Here is a 12,038-nt window from a genome sequence, read left to right as displayed (position 1 = left end):
GTACCTCACAGATCTTTTTCAAACTAAAATGCATAATATAGCGTACAATAGCATAATATAGGTTATGGCATGTGGGTAACAAATATGAAATATTATTGTAATATATAATCCCAAAGTATGTTCATGTTATATAATAACTTATAGTGCACTTACTATTTGTTATTGAAATGTGTACAAAAAACAACCTTAAAATGAATGGGTAACCAAAATATATTTGTTATTTATTAAATTCAAAAAACAATTATTATTTGCTGTCCAACAAAAAAATAACTACATGATTAGCTTTTTCATATTACAATATTAAAATATATGAACAAAATTATATTATCTAATTGCGTGAACCAAAGTAAACTACATAATATATTATTATATACTCTCAAAGATTTGTAAGCCTATAGTGGCGACGATAAGGTAGTAAGATGTATTTTTATACTAACTGAAAAAACTTCCCACATCGATTGACGCTGCAATATGAGCATACTTCATACATCAAAATATGTGATGAGTTAGACGCCCTTCGATGTTTCTATGGGATTTTGTCTTTCAGGCATAATAATATCTCTAATTATTGTTTTATAATTTTTAGTTTGTCGTTATATACACGTATAAAACACAAGATTATAATTTATTACATTTACTATTATTATTATTATTATTTGCTACCGAAATAAAAAAATATATGTACCTATACCAAAAACGATTTTGTCCACATATTTTTATCAGCTAAATGTCCAAATTATGAAAAAAATATGTGTACACCATCAAAGAGTTTGATACCTCACGATTTTTTCATCCTACTTCCGTATCGGATATATTATACTACCTAATAACATAATTTACACTTCACGATATGCGACTAACAGTGGTGGATTTAACGGAAGTTTACTTGGCAAACTCCTAATATAGTATTATTATTATAACGTCATACTAATATTATAATTAAGAACAATATTGGTAGAATATCATAATAATATTTTTAGATAACAAAATGCTATCTGGGATATGTATACTGGGCGGGGACAACTTCAATTGTAAAGTTAATTTTTTTTTAAATTTTAGGCGCAAAATAATAAATACATTATATATTGCAAGCTGCAGTATCATTTACCATTGTTAGGGTAGGTTAAGTTAACCCCTATTACGGATTGTTAATTTATTAAAATAAATATATATATATATATTAATTGAATCCTTAAATCCACCCCTGGCAACTAACTATGCGTCGCAAGACTAATGGGAATATCGGGCGTTGCTATACGTGTCGATTTGATCCCTGTAAGCCAACGCGTCGGCTGTGGTCATACTCGGTTGGAGGGCGTAGCTCCTGCGGTAACCGTTGTGCTGTTCGTTTCCACCCCCACCCCCTCCGCCGTTCCAGGAAGGGTGGACGCTGACTATGCCTGCTCCGCCGATACCACCGCTCAACAGCTTTTTTATGGCCATGGTTCCGGCCAGGAGTAGAGCGATTTTGGCTATAATCAGAGCTTTTATGGCTATCGATATTGCACCGCCCACCATCATCTTGTTGAACAGTCCGCCGATGATGGTCATGCCCATCGACGTGAATCCCATCATCAAGCCCATTTTGTGTTTTTTGTACTTAATGCCACCTTTTTTCTTACGACCTGTAATTGATTTTCCGAATTTATATTAAACGGTATATTATAATGGTCATCTTAACGATTATAATATTTATAGATATGTACATCAGTAGCATGTGGATCGTTCGACTAAAGCATACGAGAAGAGGGGGAAGATAAAACGTTATTGTTGCAAATATATAAATTAAAAAACAATTAAATGTAATTAATATTAAAAAAAAAATGGCCTTGTCGCCAAGAAATATAAATAATGGGCCTCACTACTGTTGGGTAGCTAATGTGTTTAATTATATTCCTTTATTTTATAGCAGTTGAAATTCTACTTAGTTGTACTGGTGAGACGGTACCTTCTAAAACGTCATCGGTCGATCCGTCATCTTCTTCCGGTTGGTATTGGATTTGCAGAGCGTTGAAAAAGTCCAAAAACCTCTCGACCAATTCTTGGCCCGCAGGATGTTGGCGGCGGTTACCGTTCGCGGTTACGGTCAGGTACCGGTTCAGCCGGTATGTCTCGTTCTTGTCCAATACTTCATCCATGGTTTTCTCCAATCGGCGTTCGAGGCACTCGTCCAAGTCCGTGGATCCGCAATCGTACAAGTCGGACAAGAAGTCTAGGTATCCGTCGACCCGGACGACGGTCGTGGCCGCGGCGGCCAACACGACAAACGCGTACTGCACACGCATGATGCACCAGTGGCATTAAGTCGGAGACCAGCCAGCCCCGTGATTTTATATACCGATTCGGTTGTCCGCTCATTTTTAATGATTGTCGTCAACATCACCGTAGTCATTATAATGTACATCACCGTCCTCAGAGGTAGATACGACGACGAATGAAAAAGATGTGTAACACGCACGGACTTGAACACGGTAACGAGGCGAGTGTTTAGATCAACTACGCGATAAGTACCACGATATTATTATTACTATTATTATTATAAAATATATATGTCGTCAGTGGTCGCGCTATGTACCTAAATAGCCTAGTATGATAAAATATTATACTATACGTGTTGTCGCGAGGAAGCTACGCAGGGTGTCGGCTGTAACAGATCGGTCGACCGTAGATACCTTGGTATAATATAGGTTTATAGCGGCAATAAAACGTTAGGGAACAATTATTATTATGCGGAAGATGAGATTATCGTAACAATAACATACATATAAAGGTTCTTAATTATTGTAAACGGTTATTCTACTTACCGTAAACGGTTTCGAATTGTTACAGTAAAAACGTAAACGTCGAACGGCTACCGAACATTATAACCGCGAGTTTAAGTCTCCGTTTGCGATATGGAACGGTTACGAAATTATCATCTCCCCCTCTCTATTTTGGGTTTTCCGGTCATTCAGACCATAACGCCAGACGAACTTTTCTCCAGTTCACCGTATCAACTGCCACAACTATCATCCACTGTATATCTGCAATTCTGCAGGAGCCATTTTTCACATCATGCTTACACAATATTCTCAGAATATTCTTCGTTTCTCAGTGCTCGCTTACTAATAGGCTTTTCTTTTATGGTTGTCCTTATTACTAATGATCATTGTTTTCCACACGTATTCTGGCAGACATAGTTCCTATTATTTTTGAGATTTCTTTAACATATTACAAACAGTTTTTAAAATAATCCATTCAGTTCATCATTATGTTTCGCCATTATCCGGTTTTGATATCAATAACACAGGGATCAAATCTCTAAACCCTAATTTCCTAAAAGGAATATGTCTGCATCTCAATTGTCACTGTGCATCAATGCCATAACATCTGTACTTTCAAGGTTCTTGATATAAACTGGAGTTCAGTTTATTTAATCAAGTCAAATGTAGCACCATGGCTTAAACATACAAGGTTATTGCAATAGTACCCCCGCTATATCATTTTATCACTTTAAGGAATTAAAATGGCAGCGTAAGGGGACGACGTATATTGGCTATATTATGATATTATATGCTATGATATGGACCGTACCCTTACGCTGTCATTTTATTTTTATTTGATAACAATTTGGCTATGTGCAATAACCTTGTATATTTAAGCCAAGTGTAGCACAATGTTACTGTTTTGTATTCTTGTATTGGTTTTCATTTTTAGGTAATTGTCATGAGTTAGAAGATGGCCCAACTATTTGAATTGCGTCACTCTCATAAATATAATTGTCCTTCAGAATGCATGGAATTTCGCTGTTGATATTATTTCACCAACCGATTTATTATAATATAATGTTCTTGTTTTTCATTTTCTGGTTGTAGATATACACACTTCAACCTTTTTGGCTGTCAACATAATAATATTTAAATATTTCACACATCTGTTATACCTCTATACTTAGGTATTTCCTTATAAATCTGTTTGATCTGCAAAAAGAGAGATGATTACGACAATATAATTACATTAATCACGTATTCGTCCGTCACAAAATTATTGAATAACAAACGGAATGATATGACGGGTAAAAACAAAAACGTACATTTGTATGTTGAACGGTTCGAGAATCATCATCATACCTACTACAAAATTTCGTATGCTAATAATTGTATGTCAATTTTTTTTCACCAAATGGTCTTTTGAGAGCAGCCGATCTTTGTGTAACAAATATTCGAGGACTTTGCATGAAACTAACACAATATTCGACCGAGAGTGTATCGGTATGTCCAGTCTCAGCGCATTACTATCATGGCGATAACAGGTCATAATATTGTAGTCGTGTGCGTGATAAACGAATTTAATATTGTATGGTATGTGTGCGTGCAAGTGTAATGATTTTTTGGTTAAAAAAAATAGGCTCCCGCGTATGCTTACATGGCTATACATTATACAGGTGCCTATACCTATAATATACGCGTTCAAGCGCATGTCAATGAATATAATATATAATATATTATATTGTTTGACAGCACAAAGCGCTTTAGATTTTTAGCATAAAAAGTATCTATGCGTTTTGCCCATCACAGCAGTGAAAGATTGACTAATCCCATTTTTTTTTTTTTACTAGATTCGAAGAAAATTGTTTTGATGTTAAATATAATATACAATATAGGTACTAATATATATATTTTTTTATTGGTATTTTTGAAGCCGTGGATGTATAAAAGCATTGGAAAAGCGCCAACGCAAAACTCAACCGTAAACCTGAGAATATTTCCCATTTTTAAATGTTTTGATTATAATAGTATAAATAGATATTTGTGGAATACAATATATTATTATTAGAAAAAATATATACAGCTATCAAGAACTAACCAAATATTGAAAAACCACAAAAAAGTTTGAAAACAAACTTTATTCTTCTGATTAATATTTAAATCACAGTTTCAAGTTATAATAAATTCGGTCACTAGATAGGTATCATAATTACAGTAGCGTGCGTCGTGCCTACTTATAGGTTATAATTATTAATGTTCCTATATTATTTTTATAAAGTAATATAGGTAAGTACGCGTGATGTATCAAGTAATTTGCAGAGAAAGTGTCTCATTTTATTTCGTGAAATATTGAACTTTATTAGAGTATAAAATATAGTCTTTATGTTACATTATTTTTAGTGATATAAAACAAATTTAAATAAGCTACTTAAATTATTTCAGTGCATCTAGTCATAATATGGCTTAATGTACATTGTGCAGTTAGTGTAACATTATAATTGTCTGTTTACATTACGGAACATTGTGTTATTTACATGACAAATAATTATTGATGTTAAGAAGACTCCACTCCCTCACGTTTTGTCTCCGTCCATAAAAAACATACAATATTGTATAACGATTCAATGTATTTCCTTGCAGAGGAGAACATAATATTTCCATACGGAATATTATTGAAATGAATATTGTTAACGTATGCGGCTTAGATATATTTAAAAAAAAAAACGATTAACAACAATATAATGTAAAAAAGAAAAAAATCATATTAATTCAAGCCGTCAAAACGCTACACGATAGACCGTGACGGTAAAATATTCTTCAACGCTGTACGCATAATATAATATTAAAGTAAGTTGAATATATATTTATATACATTAGCTATACCTACCACGTACACAACTATAGACGACCAAGTACCCGCCATAAGTACCTACGCCGTCGATGTGATTTCCGTGTAATATTACTGTAATCACTGCAGTGACGAATGGTGTCTAAATATTATGTTATTATTCTTCTTATTATTGTTATTGTTTCACACACGCAGTGTTGTCGTCACGAGGGGGCCACGAAACATAATAATTATTGCCGAACGGGCATAGAGTTTTACTGTCTTCACCGAAGTCTCGATGAATTCATTACGTTATTGTAATAATATTACAAGTATGTGCTCCTCCAACGGGACATTGTGCGCATAACACTGTTGCAGTGTACCATGGTTATGGGTAGGTAGGTACACTTAAGTGTACTGCACGGAAATTCGTTAACATTCATTAGACATGCACCGATGCCATGCGTTTGATTGTGAACAAAAAAAAAATAATAATGATATTATCACCGCGAATCGGTGCGAAATTAAAATATTATTTTTGTTCGAGATTTGTGTGGTATAGTATATAACATATATTATAACTGCAGCAGCAGGTAATTGATAAATGTTTTATCATATCAAATCCAATAATTGTTTTTTTACTGAACCCATAAAGTTTTATGAAATCAATTTAAAAAATTTAAATAGGACACAATTTATCTGTAGATAAAATGTACAATGAATTCTGCACTGCTGACCGCTAACTGGTCATTTCCATGATCAACCATTTTCAGGTGACCTCTTATCTATTACAGAATTCAGTTCAAATAAATTCTCTAGTGTTTTATACAAAATTTATTATATTATATTAGTATTTGGAACTAATTTTTCTTCTGTAACAAATTCCATAAAAGTACTGTAGGTAAATGATTAATATTTAACAAACTTAGTCCTTGTCCTTTTATCATGTTATTGGATTTTGTTCCCTGGTGGATAAATAAAACATAAAATACATTTGTAATATTTACTAAAACTGTTTATAAATTATATTATTATGTATTTATTTATTTATAAATATTTTAATATTATCCAATCAATAGGTATTGAGCGGGCTAGGGGAACTTTTAGGTTGACTGAGCTTTCCAAGCGACTTCCCGGACATATTTTGATTTTCCCCAATGCGATAACTTTCGATAAAAATCGATGTGGATTTGAGTTTGTTGACTTATTTACCGACACTAGCTGCACCAGCTTAAAATGATATAATATTATGGTATAGTATGTGGTTACACACTATATTATTACTAGGCAAGAACCACGACTGCAGCGTATAATTATGACAGTAAATGCAGTATATTATGCATTACCTACATACCCATTATTATTATTATTATATTATTATATTCAATTTAATGTTATGAGTTATGACTGTTTAACTGCTGTTATAGTATGATGACTATTAATTCGCTTAGTAATTACGTGCATACATAGACTATACCAGGGGTCACCAAACGACGGCCGGGGACGAACTTCATCTGACCCGCAGACAGGGCATTTATTTTTAAATTACTTTTCATGATGTTGAATCAAATGAGATTTAATTATTTAATTTTTTTGTTTCCAATTTACTTTCCATGGATAACGTCATGTAGTAGTAATTGTGTTTAACGCAATCGATAATCTATGTGTGTAATTTATTTTTTATTTATTCATGTTTGATAACAGGTAGTTTCGAGTTTCAAAAACGTACTTTAAACAATACAAATTTCCACAGTGAGAATCCGTTGAGGATATTGATTTTGAAAAAAAGAAACCTGCTATAATAATAGCTAGTGTGTGCGTATATGTGAGTACTACAATACGACTGGGTGCACAACGCCCGGTATCCAAACAGTGTATTATTATAATAATATATGTATCCCGAGCACAATATTCTTTTTTACTTCTCTTAAACAATAAACGTCGAAAATGCAGGCATTCATCTATGTATATAGTATAACAGCAGTGAGTGTTTATGCACAATACGGGCTTTTCTTATCACGCTTTAAATTATAATTATAGTAAGTATTTTATTTGCATAGTCGTTGTACATTTTATGAAGATTTGTTTCTTTTTTTAAACAATATATAGGTGGTGTACATCGTATATCGTTATAGTATTTTTTTAAAAAGCGGAGCCGGTATAGTAGTCTCGTATAATACGACCGCTTTATATCGCCAGTCTGGTTTAAGGAAAATCAGTAATAATAATAATAATAATAATAATAACAATAATTGTTGTATACTCTGATATTGTTCTTGTTTTTAGGTATTGTCTGCATCTCGCCCCGAGCTTTTATTCGTAGCTTGTTTCCGCGGTACACACTTGGTATTATCGATGCTGGTCTGTGTTTTTATGTCCATGAAATTTTGATGGTAGGTACCAATAACATATACCGTCTACGTAAATAATTGGCGTTGAAAAAATTTAAGAGTCTTGCTACTGATGGTTCGTGTACGGGTAATTTATAGAGACGTGTGTCATAGATATTATGTTATTATTGCTATTAATAAGCACATCTCTTTTGGAATGCGTAATTTCGTGTGGACAAAATAATTATCTAGGTATTTCAGCTCAGGTGGTTTCCATCTATTTAAAAAAATGAAAAAAAAACAATTTTCGAATAAAAGAGACATAAACGACTCTAGACGTGAGAAATTTATTGGAATAATAAACGATTTTATGCACATATCCACTGTTAAATCAAGCTGTCTTTATGACCATGACACGTCAAAACTCTGATACTAGAATCGGCGTTTCTCTTTCGCGAAATATGAAACTATAAATCAAAATATCTTTATTGAGCCCGGAGTCTTTAGATTTTTGAGTCAACATATATTGTTAAACAATGATCAGCGTAGATCAGTTTCAGAACAGTTTCACATAAAACATACGTCATACACTCATACATATTAATAAATAATAATATATTATCATGATAATTTTTATTATAATAATTATATGCTAATAATTATAAACGGCGATACATCTTAAAAAAAAAAAAATGCTGTTTATGCGTTAGACAAACTATCACAATTATTTTTGTTTATTATAATTTATAAGTAATATACAATCTGTATCAGTGACACAATAAGCATATAGGTTGAGAGTAAAAAAAACATGAGTGCATTTGAAAAAAGAAGCCACCCAATGGTAATACTTTCGATTTAGGAGCTCAACAATTATAATTATTCTAAACAAATACAAATGTAGATATTAACTGTAACTGTGTTTATATTGTAGTCATTTAAGTTATATTTGACTTTAAAAGTAGTCTACAGATTTACTAATAAAAAAAATTTACTTAATTGTATTTATCTCGTGAAAAATTTGGCAAATAATTGTTAACACGGATGTGTGAAGAAATTCTAATATTTATAAGGACAAATAATTATTTCATTCATTATAATACTATTTATTTTTAAACTAGTTTATATTTATTACCTACCTATCACGGATGTAATGTAAAAATACATTTTGTACTAATAATTAAATACAAATATTACAGTTTAAAAATAATAACTTATATATTAATAAGTAATTGTAAGACAGTATTAGCATAAATAATTTATGTAATTAATACTTATCTATTCACTAGTATCTATAGGTTTATTTTTTATTTTCATCAATAAGTATAATTACATAAACTGTCAAACGTAAATTTATACAATACATCTCCTATAACTCTAACACATATAAATTATATAAACGAAAATAGTTATAACAATATTCTTCCTTTACATTCAAATATTGTATGCGTAACATTAGTTCAATAATACATATTATGTAGGTACAAAAGCGATACATGGTACATCAAGAATCTAAAGATTGGAGGACAGTCAACCTAAAAATTAAAAATAATAAATTAAGCTAAAGAGTAGAAATAACTACTAGTATAAGTAAGAAAAGGTTTACACATATTTTCAAATTTATTGTGGTTGGTGCACTCATCCTCAAAATAGTGTGGTTCCCTGAAGGAAAATTAATTCAAACAACATTTAATTTAATAACAGTTCTTAATATAAGGTTTTTAAATATTTTTTGACCGCTTGAACTTCAATTTTCGCAGATTTGTCATTTACACATTAATTTTTAAATCATCTAACCTTACCTACTACCTATTGTATTATATTTATTTTATAACCATATGTCATATCGTTCACCCTAATGTGGGTAAACGATATAATGCAACATAATATAATATAATTTAGTGTTATAGAAGTTGTACTTTAAATTGACGTTCAACTGGACCCCTTTACCGGATGAAGTAATGTTTTCAAATATAAATGTATTACGAGGAATCGCTACGTTTGGCAAAAGACTCCAGTTGGTTTCTGTAGAGGAAACCCAGAGACGTGATCAACAGTGACGTCAGACTCAGCGAAATGGCTTTTCCTGTTAGAATTGCCAAGACTGGCAAGAACAAAATCAGCTTTACTCCTGCACCGAGCATTAAGGTTTGTATGTCCCATGGTTTTTTCTTCGATTTTGTGCTTTCTGAAAAGTCAACGAATAATTTTATTATAGTGTGACGTCATCGATGAACGAGTAAAAAATATAATTAACACCGGATTTTGTACAATGTTTTATTATTTTATTAAAATTATTCATCACCGTCACGACACCAAAAGGTTAAGAACTCAATTATGGATAGGTTTGGTTAGAATAAGTATAAAAAGGTGAGTGATACAAAGGCCAAACGTTTTGCCATTCGATAAACATTTCATTTCGATGTGAAACTTATAAGTCAACTCTCAATGCATTTTGAAAAAAAAAACAATTTATGTATTAACTCGTATTTGATTATTTGCAGTTTTTTGTTTGTATTAATTTTGTGCATGGATTAATCTAGTTGAGTACAAGCTCGTTTTTATTTATATGGCGGAAAATTTTTGTTAACCATTGCCGTCAATTATTGAAATTGATACAAAAAAAAAACATAAACTGTTTGTCCAAGGTGTCGATAATTCAAATAAAACTTAGAAAATTATAAAGAGTAACGAGATGTTAGAATACCTCCGATTTCGTTGTTATCGCCGAGTAGCGCACGTCTTGCTGAAATCCAAACCGACGAAAACACGTCGTGACATTCAAGCCGCGAAGTCTGGCGATCTTCGTCCAACCGATTCACCAAACACTCCAAAACTTTCGAAATCCTTGTGACCGCCGAATCTGAACTCTTCACAGCTGCCAAACCGTCTGCCACCGCCGGTCGATCTGAGTCCGTCGTCTGCAGATGATCTTTCGCAGCAGACGGGCTGGACGAGTCGGATATCCGGGCTATCGACAACACCGACAGAAGACAGCAAATATTAAGTTCGAATCGCATGTTGTCAGTTTTCAATCGGCTCCCCTGAACTGACCGGTCGTCTTCGACTGTGCTTGCTTTTTATATTCCCGTGCCAATCTACACACGTAAATACTGCGAATGAAGTTCAATCGCAGAGAGACGTACTATTACGACAAGTATTGACCGTAAACGTTTCGACCAATTGCTAGTTATGCTTATAATAATATTCTGCACGTTAATAATTATTGCCCATCATATTTGTCTCTCAATTGCACTAAACGATCGTTCTACTTAGATGACATACATATTGAACACGAATTATATTTAAAACTCTATTAGTATTTGACCGTATAACTATTGCATTGTTTCACTATATAAATCGTATATTTAAAACGATAGAAAATGAAACGAACATGTGGCCATAAACATATTATAATAACGTTATACCAATAGCTAGGTAGATTGTAGGTATAGTGAACACAATATCTAGACCAAATTTTGATTTTAAGTATTAAAATCTTTATGGTGGTTTTAAAAATACTATAAACGATATTAAGAAGTAATTTACGACAACCATCGCGCGCAGGGATTACCACAAAATATATTTTATGCAGTGTTTTGAGTAGTATTTGTTATTCTTCAAAAACAATATTATCATCTAATTCGCGTTGTTTTCATTTACACCGATTGTAGATATTGCCACGAATTTCCCACGAATAAAACGCTCCAAACCATTTCAGTATTAAACACGCGTATGCAATTATAATAACATAATGTACGACGACCGTAGTCGTCAATTATTATGTTCGATTGAGCACTGCAGAAAATTCAAATGACAGCAGCGTTGATCTACAAAAATCCTGAAAATATTCCTGGTATACGGTATATACGGTATACCTACACGATATTATTTGGTGTACAACACCGAGCCCATACGTGTTTTTTCGCATATTTATTGTTATAGACTCATGCTGCAGCGCATACTATCAAAGCCCAGAGGTATTTAAACAACGGCAATCAGGATCATCTCGACACACTTTTGTAACAATGCTTAAACACTTTTCATAATAACGAATAATAACGGCCCGTTTATTGACTTTGCATGCCATTGTTGCTCACGCCAAAATCTCGAGCCATTATACAAATTCCGGACGTC

General features: G+C 32.6%; 2 protein-coding genes across 2 annotated transcripts; both read right to left on the bottom strand.

The window, feature by feature from the left end:
• Window positions 1-320: 320 nt before the first annotated feature.
• On the bottom strand, window positions 321-2,291 carry LOC111039432. Its single transcript, XM_022322951.1, has 2 exons — window positions 1,949-2,291; window positions 321-1,625 (listed from the first exon to the last, which is right to left on the bottom strand). Exons 1-2 carry the CDS (start codon window positions 2,283-2,285, stop codon window positions 1,231-1,233), a joined length of 732 nt encoding a protein of 243 aa, XP_022178643.1. The 5' UTR covers window positions 2,286-2,291; the 3' UTR covers window positions 321-1,230.
• Window positions 2,292-9,301: 7,010 nt separating this feature from the next.
• LOC111039439 lies at window positions 9,302-10,993 on the bottom strand. The gene is made up of 2 exons (XM_022322962.1): window positions 10,609-10,993; window positions 9,302-10,089 (listed from the first exon to the last, which is right to left on the bottom strand). The coding sequence occupies exons 1-2, from the start codon at window positions 10,919-10,921 to the stop codon at window positions 9,884-9,886; spliced, it is 519 nt and encodes a 172-aa protein (XP_022178654.1). The 5' UTR covers window positions 10,922-10,993; the 3' UTR covers window positions 9,302-9,883.
• Window positions 10,994-12,038: the final 1,045 nt, after the last annotated feature.

Source organism: Myzus persicae, unplaced genomic scaffold, assembly GCF_001856785.1.
Source record: "Myzus persicae strain clone G006 unplaced genomic scaffold, MPER_G0061.0, whole genome shotgun sequence".
NCBI classification, from domain to species: domain Eukaryota; kingdom Metazoa; phylum Arthropoda; class Insecta; order Hemiptera; family Aphididae; genus Myzus; species Myzus persicae.
Note: the sequence above shows the minus strand (reverse complement) of the source record. Positions and strands in the feature narration are given on the sequence as shown.